The sequence below is a fragment of the Rosa rugosa genome, chromosome 1 (genome assembly GCF_958449725.1).
Source record: "Rosa rugosa chromosome 1, drRosRugo1.1, whole genome shotgun sequence".
Classification (NCBI taxonomy): Eukaryota; Viridiplantae; Streptophyta; class Magnoliopsida; order Rosales; family Rosaceae; genus Rosa; species Rosa rugosa.
Window position 1 is genome coordinate 51,543,394 of NC_084820.1, and position 25,364 is coordinate 51,568,757.

The 25,364-nt window shown below is 42.3% G+C and overlaps 5 protein-coding genes across 5 annotated transcripts; all 5 read right to left on the minus strand.

Moving 5' to 3' along the window:
- Positions 1-7,449: 7,449 nt before the first annotated feature.
- On the minus strand, positions 7,450-8,339 carry LOC133725338 (geranyl diphosphate phosphohydrolase-like). Its single transcript, XM_062152552.1, has 2 exons — positions 8,109-8,339; positions 7,450-7,939 (listed from the first exon to the last, which is right to left on the minus strand). Exons 1-2 carry the CDS (start codon positions 8,263-8,265, stop codon positions 7,644-7,646), a joined length of 453 nt encoding a protein of 150 aa, XP_062008536.1. The 5' UTR covers positions 8,266-8,339; the 3' UTR covers positions 7,450-7,643.
- A 1,640-nt stretch (positions 8,340-9,979) lies between these two features.
- LOC133725339 (geranyl diphosphate phosphohydrolase-like) lies at positions 9,980-10,865 on the minus strand. The gene is made up of 2 exons (XM_062152553.1): positions 10,639-10,865; positions 9,980-10,469 (listed from the first exon to the last, which is right to left on the minus strand). Exons 1-2 carry the CDS (start codon positions 10,793-10,795, stop codon positions 10,174-10,176), a joined length of 453 nt encoding a protein of 150 aa, XP_062008537.1. The 5' UTR covers positions 10,796-10,865; the 3' UTR covers positions 9,980-10,173.
- A 1,642-nt stretch (positions 10,866-12,507) lies between these two features.
- LOC133725337 (geranyl diphosphate phosphohydrolase) lies at positions 12,508-13,395 on the minus strand. Its single transcript, XM_062152551.1, has 2 exons — positions 13,167-13,395; positions 12,508-12,997 (listed from the first exon to the last, which is right to left on the minus strand). Exons 1-2 carry the CDS (start codon positions 13,321-13,323, stop codon positions 12,702-12,704), a joined length of 453 nt encoding a protein of 150 aa, XP_062008535.1. The 5' UTR covers positions 13,324-13,395; the 3' UTR covers positions 12,508-12,701.
- A 1,634-nt stretch (positions 13,396-15,029) lies between these two features.
- On the minus strand, positions 15,030-15,917 carry LOC133725336 (geranyl diphosphate phosphohydrolase). The gene is made up of 2 exons (XM_062152550.1): positions 15,689-15,917; positions 15,030-15,519 (listed from the first exon to the last, which is right to left on the minus strand). The coding sequence occupies exons 1-2, from the start codon at positions 15,843-15,845 to the stop codon at positions 15,224-15,226; spliced, it is 453 nt and encodes a 150-aa protein (XP_062008534.1). The 5' UTR covers positions 15,846-15,917; the 3' UTR covers positions 15,030-15,223.
- A 1,637-nt stretch (positions 15,918-17,554) lies between these two features.
- On the minus strand, positions 17,555-18,442 carry LOC133725335 (geranyl diphosphate phosphohydrolase). Its single transcript, XM_062152549.1, has 2 exons — positions 18,214-18,442; positions 17,555-18,044 (listed from the first exon to the last, which is right to left on the minus strand). Exons 1-2 carry the CDS (start codon positions 18,368-18,370, stop codon positions 17,749-17,751), a joined length of 453 nt encoding a protein of 150 aa, XP_062008533.1. The 5' UTR covers positions 18,371-18,442; the 3' UTR covers positions 17,555-17,748.
- Positions 18,443-25,364: the final 6,922 nt, after the last annotated feature.

The following is a 25,364-nucleotide window of genomic DNA, read 5'->3' on the forward strand; positions in this document are numbered from 1 at the left end:
TTGTATGACGTTCGGAACTGAGGTCGTTCTGCCTGTCGAGGTTGCTCAACCCACCGCTCGGGTCGAGTGCTACCACCCAGAGACCAACGGCGATGGCATCAACCTGGACTTGGACCTCCTAGAGGAAAAACGACACAAGGCCCATTTGCAAAACCTGCAAAACAAGCAACGAGTATCGCGTTTCTACAACGCCAGAGTCAAGGCCCGGAACCTCCAACTGGGGGACTGGGTAATGAAGGAAGTCATTCCAGCGCCAACAAAACTCCGCCCAACTTGGGAAGGTCCATACAAAATAGTAGAAGTCGTTAGCCCAGGCACCTTCTACTTAATGGACAAGGATGGCGTCACTACGACCCACCCTTGGAATACCGAACACCTTCGGTATTACTACAAATAGTCATGTCGCTACCCAGGAGCATCTTGACTTAGCTAAATTTTTGTTCAATATTTAGCTAAGGGAAGCTACCCAACGGGTACATCCCCACTTTTGTTAACACTGACCAGTCAGTTATCAATGAAACGAGGAATTATTCAAACCATTGTTACCAAGTCTAGCACTGAGGGCAGCTGGCAACGCCAGCAATCGTCAGCGGACCACGTCCGCTACGTCGTGCACTTGGACCAATCTTAATTCCTTTAATATTTCATTGATTGCAAAAGAAAATCTTAAGTCAAAACTCTAGCGGTATAGACATATCATCACACAACGTCAAAAATTCCATACTTCATATATTCAGGGCTGGGACTCCCCACCCAAAAATGTTCCTTACATTCAAAAAAAAAAAAGAAAGAGTACATATATTTTCAGCCTCAGCGGCTACACAATCAAAACAGGGCACGTCCGGCATCTCAGGGGTTGGCCCCGGCGTCACCTACTTCTGCTTGCGGCGGCTGTACGCAGCTTGCTTGGTCAGTCCCTCGAGCGGTGGGACTTGGCCTCTCTATGGTCCCATCCGCCGGAGTTTGATACCCACTGCCTGAGCTGCCGCCTCCTGCTGGGGGACTGGGTACTGGCGGGAGTTTCTTTGTCGACGCTACATTTTTTGCTTGCGGCGCCTTGGGCAGGGACGCCTTCGCCCAGTCAATGGCACCCTTCGCTTGCAGCATCTCGACGTTTGCCAGGGCGCCGGCCTTCGCCGATTCATTCATCGCGTTTTTATATTCCGCCGACTGCTTGAATTTCTCCACAGCGGCGGCGGCGGCTCGGCTTCCATCGTCCCTCAGCCGGGTCACCTCACCCTCCAGTCTCTTCACCTCCCCTTGCCTGGCGGCAGACTCCCGCTGCAGGATATCAATTTTCTTCTCCTTGGCGGCCACACGCTCTTGCAGCAAGGCCATGTCTTGTTCCAGCTTGGAGACATGATCGTTTCGTTCTATGTCCCGCTGGATGGCCACGTCTAGCTTGCCTCGAGCGTCCGCAGCATCACAGTCCGCTTTCATCAAGCGTCGCTCCACATCTGCCAGCCTGTCCTTGGCATCCACCAGCTCCCCCTCAAGCCTCTTAACCTCCTCCCGGAGCTGTCCCTCAATTCGGGGTTGCTTGGAGGCCGCCAAGAACATTTCGTTCAGCCCAACCGCCAGGTGCCCAAAGGCTGAGCTAAAGGGCGACTACTCGATCGCCGTTGGCCGCGTCATCCCTGCCAGACCGCCGAACCCCAACCGCTCGCACAGGTGATAGAGAAACTCCCGCTCGCTGTCAGTCATGAACTCGGTGAAGGCGGCAAAGGAGTCCAGATCGCTCACGGGCATCTCTCTCTCGGCCGTCACGGGGGCCTTCGACGGGTCTTGTCGGCCCTTCTTCTGCCTGTGGACCTCGAGGGTCTCATCATCATCCTCCTCCCCGGCCGAGTCACACTGGCGCCGCTTCCGCAGGATCCCCCGTGTATCTCCGGCGGGCGCAGCCCTGGACCCCTTCGGCGGTTGTCTCCCCACCGCAGTAGCGGCAGCCCCCACTGGCGCCACGACTTTTTCTCTCTGTGGCCCACGTCGAGTGGCAACCACTATTTCCTTCTGCGGCAAGGTAGACCCCTTTTTTCCCCCGCCCGCATTCCCATCCACTTGCACGCTGGGCAGACCGTCGGCCCCTAGGTGGGAGTGGTGCGGCATGGGCAGCACCACCGGAACCTCGGATGCACTCACCTCCAGAGTCTCCGGGTTCACAACTGTCCTTTGGGCCGCCTCCCCTGACGTGTACATCGCCTCCAAGAAGTTGTCAATCTCCGCACGATCCATGGCTTTGTCAAAGGCGTCGCGGCTCGCTTTGTTGCCTGGCGGAGTTTCTGAGAACATGCAAACACCCGTCAGCATTAAACAAATTATCGAGGGATACAATGTGGCGGAGATCTCTTACCAATAGCGCGCGTTAGTTGTAGATCAACCAACAACTCCCAGCCGGTGAGAAGACGGAAGTCCAGCAAATTGCGGTTCTTCCAACAACCTTTGATACGCGCAATACGGCACTCTTTCTCACTCGTCAGGTTATAACGCAGTCCCGCTACAAAACAAGAAACAAGGCGTCAGTACAACAGTTGAAATATACAGTAAACCGCCAACTATGTTCAGCGGAGATCGACGAACAACCTCGGATTGGCTGAAACTCCGACTTAATCCTAAACGTCGGTTCCCCCTCGTTCAACTCCGATTGGTACTCCCACCCTGTCATTGCCACGCAAAAAGTCCCCCGCCAGTAGGACATTGAATCCCTCAAATTTTCTATCAGCTTGGGCGCTCCCTGCCGGCGGCTCAAATTTACTTGCCCTCTGCAACCTTGGCGATTAACGTACACCAGTTCGTAGAAGTGCAAAACCTCCGCCACAGTCGGCCCCTCGCACCCGGATAGCCGCCACAAGGAGTTCATCGCCAGCAGCAACCGCCACATGTTGGGACAGATCTGCCCAAAGGCGACGCCGAACTCGCACACCAGGATCTGAAGGTTGGGTACAAGCGGCAATGTCACTCCTTGGCGGAATATTGCCTCGTGGACAGCGGCGAACCCCGCTGGAAGAATTGAGGCCTTCTCGTCCGCCGTCGGTTGACGAAGTTTCACCACTCCCGGCAGCCGGTATATCCGCTTCATCTGGTTGAAAGCGGCGGCAGTCATCCGCCCTCCCGCCTCGTCAACGGGGGTCCCATCCTGGAGAACCCACGCCGACTCCGTTTCCTCCCCTGTCACGTTTCCCCCGTCAGCGGAACCACTGGCGGCACTGTTACTGGCTAGCCGCTCCTCATCCCTATCCCGCGCAGCAGCATTCTCACCCGCCCTAGAACTCTCCGGAAGCGACGTACGGCCCATGACAACTTCCCAGGGTATGGTTTGTAGCGGCTCTGGCAGTGAGGTTCCTGCACGGGCAGACGGACGCAACGAGTCAATAAAAATCCTATCCGCCGCACTGATTGACACGTCAGACCCGGAGTCCTCACTGCTCGAGATCTCTATGACGTTGGCCATCCCAAAACCCTAAAACCCAAATCAGTTAGCCCACAGAAGGATCTAACCTATCCCTACATCAGGTATAGCAAAGAACACCACGAACAACTACCCAGAAAATACCAAAATATGAACAAACCCCCCTCAACCCAGATTCAACCATCTAGCAAAACCCTAACTGACAACTCTCTGTCAAACATCTTAACCTACCCCCAAAATCTCATCTTATGCCCCCGACGAACATCAAGAAACCCCGCCAGCGGAACTTCTCACTTGTCCTCTCCAAGTGACGGTCCCCGCTGAGCGAAACCCCGCCAGCGGAACTTCTCACTTGTCCTCTCCAAGTGACGGTCGCCGCTGAGCGAAACCCCGCCAGCGGAACTTCTCACTTGTCCTCTCCAAGTGACGGTCCCCGCTGAGCGAAACCCCGCCAGCGGAACTTCTCACTTGTCCTCTCCAAGTGACGGTCTCCGCTGAGCGAAACCCCGCCAGCGGAACTTCTCACTTGTCCTCTCCAAGTGACTGTCTCCGTTGGGCGGAACCCCGCCAGCGGAACTTTTCACTAGCTGTTATTCACGAAGTCTCCCAACAGCGGAACTTCTCCCTTGTCATCATACAAACGGGGCACCTTCCGCTACACACCTCTAGCGGAAACCACTTTTATCTGGCAAGTCGCGTACTTTATTCAGCGCGGTACCGCTCAATAAAGCAACGCCAAGCACGTCCACTGGACGCTGTTTACTGCTATAAACCAGCGGGTGGACACCCGCCAGCGGCGGATCCCGAGGCCACGCCTCATTCTGACAAATGACCGCCACGCGGCGTTACAGTCAGATCGTCCCTACGGGACACGGGGACTAGTCAACAGTCTACGACGGCCCTGATCAGGTACGTTGACCCCCGTCACTCGGGTACTAAAGATTGGGTTCGCTACCCAACACCCTCTGCTTCATGCAGCTCCCCCTCACCAAACAAATTTTGCGACCGTCCGGAGGTCCATCTTAGCCGGGGAGTGCGGGACTCCCTGGGGGGCCTAGCAGGGGCCCACCCGAAAGGGTATAAAGCGTTTGCTCAGTAATATCCATGGTTGACAACGCACTGACGCTAATTATGCTTTTGTAAAGTCTAGCGGAAGAAAACGCTTCAAACCGCCGATCAACTCCCCAACCAAGATTGCCCTCCTTGACTGGGGACTTGGGGGACTTGTACCTACATGTACGTTTGCAAAGCATAATTAGCTATAATCAGCCACGCTCATCGTACCGCCAGAGGTACCAACTACCGTCAAAGGAGTGACCCACGGATAGGCAGCCAGGCGGGCCACGGCCTGAGCACAAGAGCTCCCCGGGATCGCCGCTGACGCGCCGCCACGCACTCTGCCAAGACGGCATCAGAAGCTACTGAAACTGGGAACTGAAGCACATCAGTCCCACATCGAAAACAAAGAGAAGATCGGACCTCTCCTCACCTATAAAAGGTCCTCTCTTCTCTCTTCATTATTACGCATTAACTACTCATTTATTATTGTGCTGTCTATACGTATCAACTGACTTAGGCATCGGAGAAGTGAAGACCGCCCAACGCGGTCTCCCTCTGACGCCCTGTCTTTCATTTGGCAGCCAGCAAGAATCACCAAGTATACAGAGTAGCGGTCCGCCCACCGGACCCGCATTAAACGAAGGTTTTGGTTACCGCCAGACTTTGAGCATTAACATTGGCGCCGTCTGTGGGAACCCTTGAACAAGAGGTCATCCCATCACAACTACCATGACTAGCGGTAGCGGGGGAAACGCCGATGAGCAGGCAGACCAATCCGCCATACCCCAACCATCCAATCCAGCGGTAGGTGTTAACCGCGCACTATTCAACACCCCAACCAACCCCGGCGGTGAGACGGATCCAGGCAGCAGCCGCCCACCAGGCCAGGACCTCGCCGCCATGTACGAGCTGGCACTGGCAGACCTTCACAAGGCAAACAGAGAGCGTGAAGAGGAGCGCAGAGAGAAGACCGAGGCCCAAAAGCAGGTGGCTACGCTGATGTCACGTTTTGATGACCTGAAAAGGACGTTGGAAAGAACCGCCAACCCGGCACAGAGCGAGCATTCGCATAGCACGAGGCGTAGTCATCCCAACGCCGGTACATTGGGACCAGAACCAGTCGTACAGATGCAGGTCCCGCTGGACCCCCCTGAACTACTGGGGATGTGACCACCGCCCATTCCCCAACTCATGTTGGAGCAGGAGGCAGAGTCGGTACCACGCACCAACCGCTCGGAAATCAGGGCAAGAACTGAGCACGTTTTGGCCTCTCAACAGGCATACTACCACCGCCACTTTTATCGACCCCGCAGTTTCAGCCACTACTACTGTCTCGTTTCCCATGCTTTTGATATGGTCTTTTTCCAAGGAAGAAGAATTTGATCGATCGAGCTAGTTTGCAGTACTCGACAAACCCTCATGACCACCTTTAAATAGATAATTGGAACGCCCTCATGTCACAGTTACGAATTATTACAAATATTATTCCTAATTTCTGTTAAGTATGGCTAACTAATTCCTAATATGGCTATCTAATTCCTTATTCCTAATTTCTGTTAAGTATGGCTAACTAATTCCAGCATTAGTTTCTTGCAAAACAATCTCAGCCCTACACGTGGAGTCTTATGGAATGGTCATGTCCTGATCATTGACTTTAGTATTGACCTTGGCTTTGACTTTATCATTGACTTAATCACTCCTACATCCCCCCTCAACCGAATGAGTGGGACCAATCATGAGGTTGCCACAGAGATATCAGAATTGAGGGAGAAGTAGTATGGAACTTAACTAATTCATTTGAGTAGGCCGGGAAGAGGCAGAGATGCATGGAAGAAATTTTTTTTATCACAAATTAACATGAGGACAATTCTTAGGTTCACCCCTGGGGTCAGTGGCGGAGCCAGAAAATTATATTTACTGGGGCACAAAAAAAATATTGATAATATCAAAGTATAAAAAAATTTGTACATGTAATTTTTATCTAACAACGGTAATTATCCTCAACTTTCATAATAGTCTGATCATCTACACTAGTAAAAATATCGTTCTCATTCGACTGCGGCAATACATGGGTAATTGATTTTTTTTTTTATCATTTCCGCATTGGATTGAGAAATTTGTAAATAAGAAGGAAATACAAATCTTTAATTGTAATCAATTCTATGATTGATGTCAAAAAGGTTTGGGAATGAAAGATATTATATAATAATATTATATTATATAGGATATGAAAACCTGTTTTCCATTCTAGATATTGATATATTAAATAATTTTTGATAAGATGAGAATTGATATAATAAATATATATATATATCGATATAAGAAAAAGAAGAAAAAAGTATATAGAAAAGAAAAGACAAAAAGAAGCAAAAACTAATAAAAAGAAAGAAAAAAAAAGTTCAATTGGTAGGTTAGGGCCCTGGTTTCCACTTTCCACAATAAGACCGAACAAGAAGTTCCAAACTTCTTTCCTTCTTCACATACCTGCTCCCTTTGCCTGCATGGCAGCCAGCCTTGCTGCACTGAACTTGTTCTTTGTCCTGGTCATATATATATATATATATATAAATCAACTTTTGCCAAGAAACATGACTGGGGCACGTGACCCAGGGTGCCCCTTCATCCCTCCGCCCCCTGCCTGGGGTAAATGAGCATATTCACCCTTTATTGTGATTAATGCATTTTAATTTTATAATTTTCTAATCCAACCATTCATGTTGCATAACACCATACAAAGATTAGCTCTGTAAAAAATCAATCAAATTGAATACCTTTTAGTTATCATTTCTATGAAATACATGGACGGTTCATTATAATAGTAGTAAGTGTTGTTAGAACCATCCATTTGTTTGATTCAATTAGATAATTAAACGATTTCTGATTCAATTGATTTTTTACATAGATAATCTTTTAAGGCTAATCTAAGATATAGACCGTTGGATGATAAATTTATTAAGTAAAAGTATGTTAATCGACAATAGAGGTGAAAATATGCTCGTTCACCCAATGGGATGAACCTAAGCATTGTCTTTAACATGATTAGTACACAAACTTGATTAACGCTTAGTGAAGGTACATGCATGGTACAAATTAACAAATCACTCACAAAATACTCTTAAAAAGGAAAGCAGCCTGCTGTGCCAATGCTGATGTGCACTACATATAGCTAGCAGCTTTCTCATGTTGGAAAAGGGTTAAATCCATCCTGAACCACGTTCTCCAAAGGCCAAAAGAGTGGCTTCGGAAGATTGTCCCACTCATACCATCCCCAACCATCACAGAATTTTGGCTCAATATTCTGGGGCTCTTGACGAGGATCTGCCAGCACTGCCCTCATGAAAACAGCCACGTACTGCGATGGTTTGGCTTCATCTAGGAACAGGTTGTTGGTCACAGTTAGCAATTCTATCTTGCTAATGTCTAAATCAGTTTCTTCCTTCAGTTCCCTTGCTGCACACTCCTCAAAGCTCTCTCCTGAAACGTTTGTAAAGAAAATCAATTAATTAGCTCTCGTAAAAAATGTAAGATATGTTATATACCCTCTTAATTATAGTTTGTTACAGCAGTGTGTGCGTAATATGAAATACAAATTTTAAAGTGCGAACTGACAACTTGGAAGAATGAACAAGAGATAATTAACTACCAATCTCAAGGTGGCCACTGGGAAGGGAAAAGGTGGAATCTCCCAGAGAGGAGCGGCGCCGCCCCAAGAGCACGTTTTGGCCTCTCAACAGGCATACTACCACCGCCACTTTTATCGACCCCGCAGTTTCAGCCACTACTACTGTCTCGTTTCCCATGCTTTTGATATGGTCTTTTTCCAAGGAAGAAGAATTTGATCGATCGAGCTAGTTTGCAGTACTCGACAAACCCTCATGACCACCTTTAAATAGATAATTGGAACGCCCTCATGTCACAGTTACGAATTATTACAAATATTATTCCTAATTTCTGTTAAGTATGGCTAACTAATTCCTAATTTCTGTTAATATGGCTAACTAATTCCTTATTCCTAATTTCTGTTAAGTATGGCTAACTAATTCCTAATATGGCTATCTAATTCCTTATTCCTAATTTCTGTTAAGTATGGCTAACTAATTCCAGCATTAGTTTCTTGCAAAACAATCTCAGCCCTACACGTGGAGTCTTATGGAATGGTCATGTCCTGATCATTGACTTTAGTATTGACCTTGGCTTTGACTTTATCATTGACTTAATCACTCCTACATCCCCCCTCAACCGAATGAGTGGGACCAATCACGAGGTTGCCACAGAGATATCAGAATTGAGGGAGAAGTAGTATGGAACTTAACTAATTCATTTGAGTAGCCCGGGAAGAGGCAGAGATGCATGGAAGAAATTTTTTTTATCACAAATTAACATGAGGACAATTCTTAGGTTCACCCCTGGGGTCAGTGGCGGAGCCAGAAAATTATATTTACTGGGGCACAAAAAAAATATTGATAATATCAAAGTATAAAAAAATTTGTACATGTAATTTTTATCTAACAACGGTAATTATCCTCAACTTTCATAATAGTCTGATCATCTACACTAGTAAAAATATCGTTCTCATTCGACTGCGGCAATACATGGGTAATTGATTTTTTTTTTTATCATTTCCGCATTGGATTGAGAAATTTGTAAATAAGAAGGAAATACAAATCTTTAATTGTAATCAATTCTATGATTGATGTCAAAAAGGTTTGGGAATGAAAGATATTATATAATAATATTATATTATATAGGATATGAAAACCTGTTTTCCATTCTAGATATTGATATATTAAATAATTTTTGATAAGATGAGAATTGATATAATAAATATATATATATATCGATATAAGAAAAAGAAGAAAAAAGTATATAGAAAAGAAAAGACAAAAAGAAGCAAAAACTAATAAAAAGAAAGAAAAAAAAAGTTCAATTGGTAGGTTAGGGCCCTGGTTTCCACTTTCCACAACAAGACCGAACAAGAAGTTCCAAACTTCTTTCCTTCTTCACATACCTGCTCTCTTTGCCTGCATGGCAGCCAGCCTTGCTGCACTGAACTTGTTCTTTGTCCTGGTCATATATATATATATATATATATATATAAATCAACTTTTGCCAAGAAACATGACTGGGGCACGTGACCCAGGGTGCCCCTTCATCCCTCCGCCCCCTGCCTGGGGTAAATGAGCATATTCACCCTTTATTGTGATTAATGCATTTTAATTTTATAATTTTCTAATCCAACCATTCATGTTGCATAACACCATACAAAGATTAGCTCTGTAAAAAATCAATCAAATTGAATACCTTTTAGTTATCATTTCTATGAAATACATGGACGGTTCATTATAATAGTAGTAAGTGTTGTTAGAACCATCCATTTGTTTGATTCAATTAGATAATTAAACGATTTCTGATTCAATTGATTTTTTACATAGATGATCTTTTAAGGCTAATCTAAGATATAGACCGTTGGATGATAAATTTATTAAGTAAAAGTATGTTAATCGACAATAGAGGTGAAAATATGCTCGTTCACCCAATGGGATGAACCTAAGCATTGTCTTTAACATGATTAGTACACAAACTTGATTAACGCTTAGTGAAGGTACATGCATGGTACAAATTAACAAATCACTCACAAAATACTCTTAAAAAGGAAAGCAGCCTGCTGTGCCAATGCTGATGTGCACTACATATAGCTAGCAGCTTTCTCATGTTGGAAAAGGGTTAAATCCATCCTGAACCACGTTCTCCAAAGGCCAAAAGAGTGGCTTCGGAAGATTGTCCCACTCATACCATCCCCAACCATCACAGAATTTTGGCTCAATATTCTGGGGCTCTTGACGAGGATCTGCCAGCACTGCCCTCATGAAAACAGCCACGTACTGCGATGGTTTGGCTTCATCTAGGAACAGGTTGTTGGTCACAGTTAGCAATTCTATCTTGCTAATGTCTAAATCAGTTTCTTCCTTCAGTTCCCTTGCTGCACACTCCTCAAAGCTCTCTCCTGAAACGTTTGTAAAGAAAATCAATTAATTAGCTCTCGTAAAAAATGTAAGATATGTTATATACCCTCTTAATTATAGTTTGTTACAGCAGTGTGTGCGTAATATGAAATACAAATTTTAAAGTGCGAACTGACAACTTGGAAGAATGAACAAGAGATAATTAACTACCAATCTCAAGGTGGCCACTGGGAAGGGAAAAGGTGGAATCTCCCAGAGAGGAGCGGCGCCGCCCCAAGAGCACGTTTTGGCCTCTCAACAGGCATACTACCACCGCCACTTTTATCGACCCCGCAGTTTCAGCCACTACTACTGTCTCGTTTCCCATGCTTTTGATATGGTCTTTTTCCAAGGAAGAAGAATTTGATCGATCGAGCTAGTTTGCAGTACTCGACAAACCCTCATGACCACCTTTAAATAGATAATTGGAACGCCCTCATGTCACAGTTACGAATTATTACAAATATTATTCCTAATTTCTGTTAAGTATGGCTAACTAATTCCTAATTTCTGTTAATATGGCTAACTAATTCCTTATTCCTAATTTCTGTTAAGTATGGCTAACTAATTCCTAATATGGCTATCTAATTCCTTATTCCTAATTTCTGTTAAGTATGGCTAACTAATTCCAGCATTAGTTTCTTGCAAAACAATCTCAGCCCTACACGTGGAGTCTTATGGAATGGTCATGTCCTGATCATTGACTTTAGTATTGACCTTGGCTTTGACTTTATCATTGACTTAATCACTCCTACATCCCCCCTCAACCGAATGAGTGGGACCAATCACGAGGTTGCCACAGAGATATCAGAATTGAGGGAGAAGTAGTATGGAACTTAACTAATTCATTTGAGTAGCCCGGGAAGAGGCAGAGATGCATGGAAGAAATTTTTTTTATCACAAATTAACATGAGGACAATTCTTAGGTTCACCCCTGGGGTCAGTGGCGGAGCCAGAAAATTATATTTACTGGGGCACAAAAAAAATATTGATAATATCAAAGTATAAAAAAATTTGTACATGTAATTTTTATCTAACAACGGTAATTATCCTCAACTTTCATAATAGTCTGATCATCTACACTAGTAAAAATATCGTTCTCATTCGACTGCGGCAATACATGGGTAATTGATTTTTTTTTTTATCATTTCCGCATTGGATTGAGAAATTTGTAAATAAGAAGGAAATACAAATCTTTAATTGTAATCAATTCTATGATTGATGTCAAAAAGGTTTGGGAATGAAAGATATTATATAATAATATTATATTATATAGGATATGAAAACCTGTTTTCCATTCTAGATATTGATATATTAAATAATTTTTGATAAGATGAGAATTGATATAATAAATATATATATATATCGATATAAGAAAAAGAAGAAAAAAGTATATAGAAAAGAAAAGACAAAAAGAAGCAAAAACTAATAAAAAGAAAGAAAAAAAAAGTTCAATTGGTAGGTTAGGGCCCTGGTTTCCACTTTCCACAATAAGACCGAACAAGAAGTTCCAAACTTCTTTCCTTCTTCACATACCTGCTCTCTTTGCCTGCATGGCAGCCAGCCTTGCTGCACTGAACTTGTTCTTTGTCCTGGTCATATATATATATATATATATATATAAATCAACTTTTGCCAAGAAACATGACTGGGGCACGTGACCCAGGGTGCCCCTTCATCCCTCCGCCCCCTGCCTGGGGTAAATGAGCATATTCACCCTTTATTGTGATTAATGCATTTTAATTTTATAATTTTCTAATCCAACCATTCATGTTGCATAACACCATACAAAGATTAGCTCTGTAAAAAATCAATCAAATTGAATACCTTTTAGTTATCATTTCTATGAAATACATGGACGGTTCATTATAATAGTAGTAAGTGTTGTTAGAACCATCCATTTGTTTGATTCAATTAGATAATTAAACGATTTCTGATTCAATTGATTTTTTACATAGATGATCTTTTAAGGCTAATCTAAGATATAGACCGTTGGATGATAAATTTATTAAGTAAAAGTATGTTAATCGACAATAGAGGTGAAAATATGCTCGTTCACCCAATGGGATGAACCTAAGCATTGTCTTTAACATGATTAGTACACAAACTTGATTAACGCTTAGTGAAGGTACATGCATGGTACAAATTAACAAATCACTCACAAAATACTCTTAAAAAGGAAAGCAGCCTGCTGTGCCAATGCTGATGTGCACTACATATAGCTAGCAGCTTTCTCATGTTGGAAAAGGGTTAAATCCATCCTGAACCACGTTCTCCAAAGGCCAAAAGAGTGGCTTCGGAAGATTGTCCCACTCATACCATCCCCAACCATCACAGAATTTTGGCTCAATATTCTGGGGCTCTTGACGAGGATCTGCCAGCACTGCCCTCATGAAAACAGCCACGTACTGCGATGGTTTGGCTTCATCTAGGAACAGGTTGTTGGTCACAGTTAGCAATTCTATCTTGCTAATGTCTAAATCAGTTTCTTCCTTCAGTTCCCTTGCTGCACACTCCTCAAAGCTCTCTCCTTAAACGTTTGTAAAGAAAATCAATTAATTAGCTCTCGTAAAAAATGTAAGATATGTTATATACCCTCTTAATTATAGTTTGTTACAGCAGTGTGTGCGTAATATGAAATACAAATTTTAAAGTGCGAACTGACAACTTGGAAGAATGAACAAGAGATAATTAACTACCAAACTCAAGGTGGCCACTGGGAAGGGAAAAGGTGGAATCTCCCAGAGAGGAGCGGCGCCGCCCCAAGAGCACGTTTTGGCCTCTCAACAGGCATACTACCACCGCCACTTTTATCGACCCCGCAGTTTCAGCCACTACTACTGTCTCGTTTCCCATGCTTTTGATATGGTCTTTTTCCAAGGAAGAAGAATTTGATCGATCGAGCTAGTTTGCAGTACTCGACAAACCCTCATGACCACCTTTAAATAGATAATTGGAACGCCCTCATGTCACAGTTACGAATTATTACAAATATTATTCCTAATTTCTGTTAAGTATGGCTAACTAATTCCTAATTTCTGTTAATATGGCTAACTAATTCCTTATTCCTAATTTCTGTTAAGTATGGCTAACTAATTCCTAATATGGCTATCTAATTCCTTATTCCTAATTTCTGTTAAGTATGGCTAACTAATTCCAGCATTAGTTTCTTGCAAAACAATCTCAGCCCTACACGTGGAGTCTTATGGAATGGTCATGTCCTGATCATTGACTTTAGTATTGACCTTGGCTTTGACTTTATCATTGACTTAATCACTCCTACATCCCCCCTCAACCGAATGAGTGGGACCAATCATGAGGTTGCCACAGAGATATCAGAATTGAGGGAGAAGTAGTATGGAACTTAACTAATTCATTTGAGTAGGCCGGGAAGAGGCAGAGATGCATGGAAGAAATTTTTTTTTATCACAAATTAACATGAGGACAATTCTTAGGTTCACCCCTGGGGTCAGTGGCGGAGCCAGAAAATTATATTTACTGGGGCACAAAAAAAATATTGATAATATCAAAGTATAAAAAAATTTGTACATGTAATTTTTATCTAACAACGGTAATTATCCTCAACTTTCATAATAGTCTGATCATCTACACTAGTAAAAATATCGTTCTCATTCGACTGCGGCAATACATGGGTAATTGATTTTTTTTTTATCATTTCCGCATTGGATTGAGAAATTTGTAAATAAGAAGGAAATACAAATCTTTAATTGTAATCAATTCTATGATTGATGTCAAAAAGGTTTGGGAATGAAAGATATTATATAATAATATTATATTATATAGGATATGAAAACCTGTTTTCCATTCTAGATATTGATATATTAAATAATTTTTGATAAGATGAGAATTGATATAATAAATATATATATATCGATATAAGAAAAAGAAGAAAAAAGTATATAGAAAAGAAAAGACAAAAAGAAGCAAAAACTAATAAAAAGAAAGAAAAAAAAAGTTCAATTGGTAGGTTAGGGCCCTGGTTTCCACTTTCCACAATAAGACCGAACAAGAAGTTCCAAACTTCTTTCCTTCTTCACATACCTGCTCTCTTTGCCTGCATGGCAGCCAGCCTTGCTGCACTGAACTTGTTCTTTGTCCTGGTCATATATATATATATATATATAAATCAACTTTTGCCAAGAAACATGACTGGGGCACGTGACCCAGGGTGCCCCTTCATCCCTCCGCCCCCTGCCTGGGGTAAATGAGCATATTCACCCTTTATTGTGATTAATGCATTTTAATTTTATAATTTTCTAATCCAACCATTCATGTTGCATAACACCATACAAAGATTAGCTCTGTAAAAAATCAATCAAATTGAATACCTTTTAGTTATCATTTCTATGAAATACATGGACGGTTCATTATAATAGTAGTAAGTGTTGTTAGAACCATCCATTTGTTTGATTCAATTAGATAATTAAACGATTTCTGATTCAATTGATTTTTTACATAGATGATCTTTTAAGGCTAATCTAAGATATAGACCGTTGGATGATAAATTTATTAAGTAAAAGTATGTTAATCGACAATAGAGGTGAAAATATGCTCGTTCACCCAATGGGATGAACCTAAGCATTGTCTTTAACATGATTAGTACACAAACTTGATTAACGCTTAGTGAAGGTACATGCATGGTACAAATTAACAAATCACTCACAAAATACTCTTAAAAAGGAAAGCAGCCTGCTGTGCCAATGCTGATGTGCACTACATATAGCTAGCAGCTTTCTCATGTTGGAAAAGGGTTAAATCCATCCTGAACCACGTTCTCCAAAGGCCAAAAGAGTGGCTTCGGAAGATTGTCCCACTCATACCATCCCCAACCATCACAGAATTTTGGCTCAATATTCTGGGGCTCTTGACGAGGATCTGCCAGCACTGCCCTCATGAAAACAGCCACGTACTGCGATGGTTTGGCTTCATCTAGGAACAGGTTGTTGGTCACAGTTAGCAATTCTATCTTGCTAATGTCTAAATCAGTTTCTTCCTTCAGTTCCCTTGCTGCACACTCCTCAAAGCTCTCTCCTTAAACGTTTGTAAAGAAAATCAATTAATTAGCTCTCGTAAAAAATGTAAGATATGTTATATACCCTCTTAATTATAGTTTGTTACAGCAGTGTGTGCGTAATATGAAATACAAATTTTAAAGTGCGAACTGACAACTTGGAAGAATGAACAAGAGATAATTAACTACCAAACTCAAGGTGGCCACTGGGAAGGGAAAAGGTGGAATCTCCCAGAGAGGAGCGGCGCCGCCCCAAGAGCACGTTTTGGCCTCTCAACAGGCATACTACCACCGCCACTTTTATCGACCCCGCAGTTTCAGCCACTACTACTGTCTCGTTTCCCATGCTTTTGATATGGTCTTTTTCCAAGGAAGAAGAATTTGATCGATCGAGCTAGTTTGCAGTACTCGACAAACCCTCATGACCACCTTTAAATAGATAATTGGAACGCCCTCATGTCACAGTTACGAATTATTACAAATATTATTCCTAATTTCTGTTAAGTATGGCTAACTAATTCCTAATTTCTGTTAATATGGCTAACTAATTCCTTATTCCTAATTTCTGTTAAGTATGGCTAACTAATTCCTAATATGGCTATCTAATTCCTTATTCCTAATTTCTGTTAAGTATGGCTAACTAATTCCAGCATTAGTTTCTTGCAAAACAATCTCAGCCCTACACGTGGAGTCTTATGGAATGGTCATGTCCTGATCATTGACTTTAGTATTGACCTTGGCTTTGACTTTATCATTGACTTAATCACTCCTACATCCCCCCTCAACCGAATGAGTGGGACCAATCATGAGGTTGCCACAGAGATATCAGAATTGAGGGAGAAGTAGTATGGAACTTAACTAATTCATTTGAGTAGCCCGGGAAGAGGCAGAGATGCATGGAAGAAATTTTTTTTATCACAAATTAACATGAGGACAATTCTTAGGTTCACCCCTGGGGTCAGTGGCGGAGCCAGAAAATTATATTTACTGGGGCACAAAAAAAATATTGATAATATCAAAGTACAAAAAAATTTGTACATGTAATTTTTATCTAACAACGGTAATTATCCTCAACTTTCATAATAGTCTGATCATCTACACTAGTAAAAATATCGTTCTCATTCGACTGCGGCAATACATGGGTAATTGATTTTTTTTTTATCATTTCCGCATTGGATTGAGAAATTTGTAAATAAGAAGGAAATACAAATCTTTAATTGTAATCAATTCTATGATTGATGTCAAAAAGGTTTGGGAATGAAAGATATTATATAATAATATTATATTATATAGGATATGAAAACCTGTTTTCCATTCTAGATATTGATATATTAAATAATTTTTGATAAGATGAGAATTGATATAATAAATATATATATATCGATATAAGAAAAAGAAGAAAAAAGTATATAGAAAAGAAAAGACAAAAAGAAGCAAAAACTAATAAAAAGAAAGAAAAAAAAAGTTCAATTGGTAGGTTAGGGCCCTGGTTTCCACTTTCCACAATAAGACCGAACAAGAAGTTCCAAACTTCTTTCCTTCTTCACATACCTGCTCTCTTTGCCTGCATGGCAGCCAGCCTTGCTGCACTGAACTTGTTCTTTGTCCTGGTCATATATATATATATATATATATATAAATCAACTTTTGCCAAGAAACATGACTGGGGCACGTGACCCAGGGTGCCCCTTCATCCCTCCGCCCCCTGCCTGGGGTAAATGAGCATATTCACCCTTTATTGTGATTAATGCATTTTAATTTTATAATTTTCTAATCCAACCATTCATGTTGCATAACACCATACAAAGATTAGCTCTGTAAAAAATCAATCAAATTGAATACCTTTTAGTTATCATTTCTATGAAATACATGGACGGTTCATTATAATAGTAGTAAGTGTTGTTAGAACCATCCATTTGTTTGATTCAATTAGATAATTAAACGATTTCTGATTCAATTGATTTTTTACATAGATGATCTTTTAAGGCTAATCTAAGATATAGACCGTTGGATGATAAATTTATTAAGTAAAAGTATGTTAATCGACAATAGAGGTGAAAATATGCTCGTTCACCCAATGGGATGAACCTAAGCATTGTCTTTAACATGATTAGTACACAAACTTGATTAACGCTTAGTGAAGGTACATGCATGGTACAAATTAACAAATCACTCACAAAATACTCTTAAAAAGGAAAGCAGCCTGCTGTGCCAATGCTGATGTGCACTACATATAGCTAGCAGCTTTCTCATGTTGGAAAAGGGTTAAATCCATCCTGAACCACGTTCTCCAAAGGCCAAAAGAGTGGCTTCGGAAGATTGTCCCACTCATACCATCCCCAACCATCACAGAATTTTGGCTCAATATTCTGGGGCTCTTGACGAGGATCTGCCAGCACTGCCCTCATGAAAACAGCCACGTACTGCGATGGTTTGGCTTCATCTAGGAACAGGTTGTTGGTCACAGTTAGCAATTCTATCTTGCTAATGTCTAAATCAGTTTCTTCCTTCAGTTCCCTTGCTGCACACTCCTCAAAGCTCTCTCCTTAAACGTTTGTAAAGAAAATCAATTAATTAGCTCTCGTAAAAAATGTAAGATATGTTATATACCCTCTTAATTATAGTTTGTTACAGCAGTGTGTGCGTAATATGAAATACAAATTTTAAAGTGCGAACTGACAACTTGGAAGAATGAACAAGAGATAATTAACTACCAAACTCAAGGTGGCCACTGGGAAGGGAAAAGGTGGAATCTCCCAGAGAGGAGCGGCGCCGCCCCAAGAGCACGTTTTGGCCTCTCAACAGGCATACTACCACCGCCACTTTTATCGACCCCGCAGTTTCAGCCACTACTACTGTCTCGTTTCCCATGCTTTTGATATGGTCTTTTTCCAAGGAAGAAGAATTTGATCGATCGAGCTAGTTTGCAGTACTCGACAAACCCTCATGACCACCTTTAAATAGATAATTGGAACGCCCTCATGTCACAGTTACGAATTATTACAAATATTATTCCTAATTTCTGTTAAGTATGGCTAACTAATTCCTAATTTCTGTTAATATGGCTAACTAATTCCTTATTCCTAATTTCTGTTAAGTATGGCTAACTAATTCCTAATATGGCTATCTAATTCCTTATTCCTAATTTCTGTTAAGTATGGCTAACTAATTCCAGCATTAGTTTCTTGCAAAACAATCTCAGCCCTACACGTGGAGTCTTATGGAATGGTCATGTCCTGATCATTGACTTTAGTATTGACCTTGGCTTTGACTTTATCATTGACTTAATCACTCCTACATCCCCCCTCAACCGAATGAGTGGGACCAATCATGAGGTTGCCACAGAGATATCAGAATTGAGGGAGAAGTAGTATGGAACTTAACTAATTCATTTGAGTAGGCCGGGAAGAGGCAGAGATGCATGGAAGAAATTTTTTTTATCACAAATTAACATGAGGACAATTCTTAGGTTCACCCCTGGGGTCAGTGGCGGAGCCAGAAAATTATATTTACTGGGGCACAAAAAAATTTGTACATGTAATTTTTATCTAACAACGGTAATTATCCTCAACTTTCATAATAGTCTGATCATCTACACTAGTAAAAATATCGTTCTCATTCGACTGCGGCAATACATGGGTAATTGATTTTTTTTTTATCATTTCCGCATTGGATTGAGAAATTTGTAAATAAGAAGGAAATACAAATCTTTAATTGTAATCAATTCTATGATTGATGTCAAAAAGGTTTGGGAATGAAAGATATTATATAATAATATTATATTATATAGGATATGAAAACCTGTTTTCCATTCTAGATATTGATATATTAAATAATTTTTGATAAGATGAGAATTGATATAATAAATATATATATCGATATAAGAAAAAGAAGAAAATGTTGTAGAGAAACTGAAATTGAGAGGAAATCGCTGTGTGTTCTCATCGATAATAGGGGTCTCTTTATATAGAGGATTACAATGCATAGAATCTCAATCATACAAGGAAAGTAATCGTACATTGAATAGGAATATAGATCCTTCTAATTTAACCCTATTACCACTAGGTCAAGTAACCTAGAGTTTGGGCCAAACACAAATTAGGGTTTACTTGAACACTCCCCCTTGTGTTGCCCAAACGCGGTGCTTCTCTCGTTGCCTCGTTAAAAACCTTGCCGAGTAACAAAAACCCAGTGGGACAAAAATAACCTCGGTCGAAGGGGAAAAAGAGCACAACACACCCTTCACGTTTCGAGACCATACATGTTAACATCTCCCCCTGATGTTTGCATCTCCCCCTGATGACAACGGTCATGGGAGTTCGGATAACTTCGGTAAACGATGCTACCAAACATGTTTCTCGAAAGTGGAATTTAGGCAATGACTTGGTGAGCAAGCCTGCCACACTGTCCTCAGATTGAACCTAGTTCACTTTGATCTTGAGGAGAGTCTGTTGTTGCTGATTATTCTTGGTGTTGTCGCTTTTGATGTAGCCTTGATTCATTTGTTTAAAACAAGCAGCATTATCCTAAATGCTCGTAGGCTCATCTGTGGTAGACTTCAAACCACAATTGTTCGAACATGCGTAATTATGGATCCAATCCAATCCATATACATTCACGAACCTCTTCGTGAAGAGCAATGATCTCTGCATTGTTCGAAGATATAGCGACTAGGGTCTATTTCTGTAGACCTCCAAGATATCACTGTCTTTACCCATGGTGAACACTTAACCATTTTGGGAATGACCTTTGTGTGGGTCAGAGAGATACCCAACATCAGCTAAACCTTCCAAAACACATGTCGTTTTGGGATGGGGATAGTGGACGCAGGCCAGTGTTGGCGGCGTTCCTGGTGTGTGATGGGTCCGAATCCATCATCTCTCTGTTGGGATAGAACAAGCCCATATCAATCGTACATCTCAAGTTCTGAAAGATATCTTTTACACCAATCTAATGGCGTCGCGTTGGCGCAGAGCTATATCTTAGCTAACAAGTTCATGGTAAATGAGATGTCCGGTCTTGTGCATTGAGCTAGGTACAATAATGCGCCTATTGTACTTAACTAGGGCATTTCTGCCCCTAGCGCATCTTCGTCATCATCCTTCGAACGAAGAGGATCCTTTTCAGGATCAAGACTACAGACGATCATGGGGGTGCTTGAAGGTTTGACCTTGTCAAAATGCCTAAGCATCTATCAACACGATGCTCAAGTTCCAAACCGAGACATAGTGATGTTCTCCCATAATCCTTCATCTCAAAATCGGATTTCAAGTGTTCAGCGGTTTCCCTTAACTCTTTAAGGGCTTCTAATGAAGATCATGTCCAACATGAACCGCGATAGAATCCGAAACTTGTTATAGAAACGCGTGGGCATATCCCTTCCCAATCAAGTAGTCACTTTAGTGAGCGTTTCAACCTCTTTGTAAACGCGCTCCGTGGTCTAGAGCCACTTGACTTGGGTAAATGAAGTTCACCATGAACCTTCATGTATATTCCGTATCTAGATCCCCATAGAGATACGTAGTGAACACATTTGTAAGCTGCATAATCAGTTATTTGGAAACTACCAAACTGACAGGGTAGTGGAGTGCAATGACATCCATTACGAGAGAATATGTCTCATCGTAGTCGATTCCAGGGCGTTTTGTGAGAAGCCTTGCGCCATAAGGCGAGATTACCATCTCTTTTTCTCATCACGCATTCTAACGAAGACCCATTAGTCAATAGGTTTTATGTTAGGAGGTGTTGGCATCACTGGCTCAAAAACCTTCCTCTTCGTTAGAGAATCCATCTTAACCTGGATCGCATCTTTCCATTTAGGCCAGATTTCTCTACGTTGGCATTCATTTATCAACGGAGCGTGGTTCGATATCATCTGACTCAACAAACTCATGCGCAACGAAATGCGCAACTACATCATCAATTATGATGGAGTTTCTATCCCACGTCTCATGTACACTAGTGTAAGTTTCATAGAGCTCTATATTCTCAGGAATAGGTTCTGACGTTGAGGCGTCCCCCAACGATAACCATAATCCGAAAGATTCTCATGAGACGGATTTTGAGTGTCGATGATCAAAGGATTGCAATGTGCCAAAGTATCCTTCGAAACCCACGGGCGTTCCATGCATCCTAGCTGGGGCCATGGCCTATAACGCCAGAGTGCCACTCTCTGTGGCGTTGGCGCCATGCCTACCTCCGTGTAGGGTGGCGCTACGTCCTCTCGTAGGGACGTCCTTCCTTGCAGGTATGTTTGCAGGATATTTTGTGTGATCTCGTCACTTTAGTAGGGATCGAGATGAGACATAGTGGGGACAGGCCACGACAATTCCTGTCGTTCCTGCTGAACATCTATGTTCTTATCTCCCCCTAACGATGGGAAGACTGTCTCATCAAAGTGACATCCGCAAATCTAGCGGTAAGGAGATCGCCTAGCAAGGGCATGAAGTGGCGGACGATTGTTGGAGTCTCAAATCCAACGTAGTTGCCCATTCGTCTGTGAGGACCTATCATAGTGAGCTGTGGCAGCGCAATTGGCACATAAATGGCTCACTCAAATGTGCGTAAGTAATACTTGTACCCAGTCACTAGCTGTAACACAGAGATACATTGAGTGGCGGTAGGTCGTAGACGAATTAGCATGGCTGCATGCGATATTGCATCACCCCAGGCGGATATAAGGAAATTGGTGAGCATTACCAATGTCCGGACTACCATCGTAGTCGTTTCCGCGAGACCATTTGGGTGTGTTCATGGGAATATAATGTCCAACATTAGTCCCAATGCAATAACCATCGAAAGTCTTCGATGTAAACTCTCTAGCATCGTCAAGTCCAATTGACGGAATAGGATGATCCGGGGAGTGGGCCCGTTGTTGTATTATACGTGCTAGGAGGGTAGCATAAGCAGCATTACAGGTGGACAATGGCACAACACGGGACCAGCGTGTTGGCATATCAACCAACATCATGAGATATTTAAACGTCCGCAAGTTGGTGGAATCAGTCCACAGAATCCCTACGGATTCTATGTAAGAACATGATGAGTATTTTCATATCCTTTGCAAAGGACTGTCTCAGTCCTAATTTTCCTAAGGAAATGGCTTTGTAAAATGAGCGAGAGGCCTTAGAAGCAACCAATGAGAGTTTTGGTTGGGCCTAAGCGTTTGAAACGCATATTGAAGCAAAGTTTGTGACTACATCACCCATCATGGTGTCATGACCATGGGAAGTGGCATCCATGGCGTCATAACCATGGGGATTGACATCCATGGCGTCATGGCCATGGGTAGCGCCATATATGGCGTTGTCACAAGGGACTTGGGCGGCCATATGGCGCCCCAAGACAGCTGCAGCGCCAGATGCTGCAATTGTTGCGGTCTTGCTAAGTCCAGGAACCAATTTTTGATTCTTGCTTCATTTCGCTCGAGAGTGTCCATGTGAAGTCTTTAGTAGACGGATCATCATATCATGACTAGGGTGACTTATCCTATCGAGACAAAGCCAATATGTGTCTAAATCCAAGAGATCTGCTCTCATAACTTTATTGGATTTAATAGCTCGAATAGTGACATAGAGTCCACTAGAGAGACACATAAACTTCTCTAAGATGCGCCTTCATTCGCAATCATTAGAGGTATTGCAAAGGAACTCATTTCCGTTCTCTACATGCGTTTTCGCATGGAATCCGTTGGCTATTCATAGGGCAATTTGCCCTAAGAGCGTAGAGAGTTTCTGTGACAGTAATCAAGGTGCCATTTGGCAAGTGGAACTTGGGCTATTCCATGTCCTTGAATTAATACTGATGGCCCAGCCATCGTAGTCACAAAGTAATATGCTTAGAATTAAAATTGAGTCATAATGAAAAGAACTCGAAATTTTATTCATAAGTCAACGGAATACATCATTGTCTCTTAACCATTAGGAGAATCTAATCCACATGCTAGCTAATGCAAAACAAAGGTAGTCGTTTGACTTCTTTCGGTAACTCCAAAATAAATATGACCAGGTGAGTAGAGAGATGTCGGTGGAGCAAAGCTCGCTTAAGTACCACTTATCTCAAAACCTTCCTAGACATCACACTCATTTTGGATGAGCCTATGTGAAGAAAAACTAAACCAATGGCATTTACTACAACGTATATGGCAATTACCTATTACATCTCTTGGAAAAATGAAGACTTAAACATAATTGGCGATCTATTGATTCCAGCCAGATTTGTAGTCTTCAACCCTTCACTCTAGATCATCTTCTTGATCTTCTTGTTCCACATAGTAAGCTTCTCTTGCTTCACAATATGCTTTGTAGGCGGTGACAATTTTTTCACAAGCTCTACAAATGTGTGCCCAATGATCAGACACTCCACATCGAGAACATACATCTCTTTGCTCAAACTCCATTGATTGAGGCGCTTTGAAAGCATCATTTAGATGGCTCTTAGTGTTGGTGGCGCCACCAACATGGCCAGAGGCGTTGCCTCCCTCTCTCTTTCCACGTTGACCTCTTCGGTTCCGTGTTTGCCTATATTGGCGGTTACCTTCCCAAGTAGAGCGATAATATGGACCAGAACGTCCAGAAGTATCCCTAAGATTAGGGTTTCGCTCTTGGCGCCTTCTTTTAGGGGCGCGACTATAATTGGACTCCGGAATATGCTCTATTTCCACGGATCTCGAATTATAGTTCTTCACAAGGATGTTGTCATGCTTTTCAGCGACATTCATAGCTCCAATGAGCTCATGAAACCTTGTGATCCGTCCTGCAGCAATATCGATTCGATAGTTCTTAGCAACCATCAATGCAGGGACGGGGAAGGTAGAGAGAGTCTTCTCAATCAACATCGCATTTGTGATCTCTTTATCACAGAATTCCATTAAGGATTTAATGCGAAGTGCTTCCGAGTTGTAGTCAAGAATTGACTTGAAATCACAGAAGCGGAGGCTATGCCATCTCACTTCTAGGTCAGGAAGCAAGGAGTCACGGACGTTGCCAAATCTTTCTTCGAGTGAGACCCACAGCCTTCTGGGGTCTTCTTCATTCATACACTCGTACTGGAGCGAATCATCCATATGACGAGTCATTAGGATGATGGCTTTCGCCTTATTTGCCTCTAAGGCTGCTCTATTTGCTTCCAAAGCTTGAGCTTTCTCAACAGTTAGCACGTCCTGGCTAGGCTCGAGAATCGTATCTAGGATTCCATCGGCCTTGAGATGCTGGCGGACATCACGAACCCACCTGTGATATTCAGAGCCAGTTGTTCCCAATGGAGCAAAGTCCAATTTGTTCAGGTTATTCATCCTGAAAGAGAACAAGAAAAAGGGTTAGTTTCGGAGCGTAAAAGGCTACCACGAAAACATATAAAATTTCTGAGCGTAGTCGCTTCCAAGAAATTAGGAATTTCCGAGCTTAGTCGCTTCCAAGAAATTCGATTCCAAGAGGGGTTGGATTAGATCGAAACAATGATGTGTTTGTGGTCGATCATAACTTCTCAACAAACTCTAAGTTTGGAGATCTCAACAAGCTCCAAGCTTGGAGTGAGCACGAACCCCCACAGTTCGGCTTAATTAGGTCTCCCCTATGAAGAAGAAAGGGGGGTAGAAGAAGGGAGGTTGCAAGTTCCCGAGAGAAAAGAAGAAAAGAATGAAAAACTTCAAAAACGGGAACTTTTAGTAAAGTTTACCTTGAAAAGTGGCCGGAAATTTTGACCGGAAAGTTATTGTAGATGGCCGGAAAACTTCACCGGAAGTCGCCGGAAAAAGTGGTAGTCGCCGGTGGGCGGAGCTGAGCTTGTGGTGGCTGCAGGCGGAGATGGCAGAACCTTGCAGGGCTTGTGCGGAGCTGCTGCAGGACTGATGCAGATGCTAGGCGGG

Coding starts and splice junctions, on each gene's coding strand:
- LOC133725337 (XM_062152551.1), bottom strand. CDS start 13,323: ATGGGAAACGAGACAGTAGTAGTGGCTGAAACTGCGGGGTCGATAAAA. Junction 12,998..13,166: donor CAGTGGCCACCTTGAGTTTG/GTAGTTAATTAT, acceptor CAAACGTTTAAG/GAGAGAGCTTTGAGGAGTGT.
- LOC133725338 (XM_062152552.1), bottom strand. CDS start 8,265: ATGGGAAACGAGACAGTAGTAGTGGCTGAAACTGCGGGGTCGATAAAA. Junction 7,940..8,108: donor CAGTGGCCACCTTGAGATTG/GTAGTTAATTAT, acceptor CAAACGTTTCAG/GAGAGAGCTTTGAGGAGTGT.
- LOC133725336 (XM_062152550.1), bottom strand. CDS start 15,845: ATGGGAAACGAGACAGTAGTAGTGGCTGAAACTGCGGGGTCGATAAAA. Junction 15,520..15,688: donor CAGTGGCCACCTTGAGTTTG/GTAGTTAATTAT, acceptor CAAACGTTTAAG/GAGAGAGCTTTGAGGAGTGT.
- LOC133725339 (XM_062152553.1), bottom strand. CDS start 10,795: ATGGGAAACGAGACAGTAGTAGTGGCTGAAACTGCGGGGTCGATAAAA. Junction 10,470..10,638: donor CAGTGGCCACCTTGAGATTG/GTAGTTAATTAT, acceptor CAAACGTTTCAG/GAGAGAGCTTTGAGGAGTGT.
- LOC133725335 (XM_062152549.1), bottom strand. CDS start 18,370: ATGGGAAACGAGACAGTAGTAGTGGCTGAAACTGCGGGGTCGATAAAA. Junction 18,045..18,213: donor CAGTGGCCACCTTGAGTTTG/GTAGTTAATTAT, acceptor CAAACGTTTAAG/GAGAGAGCTTTGAGGAGTGT.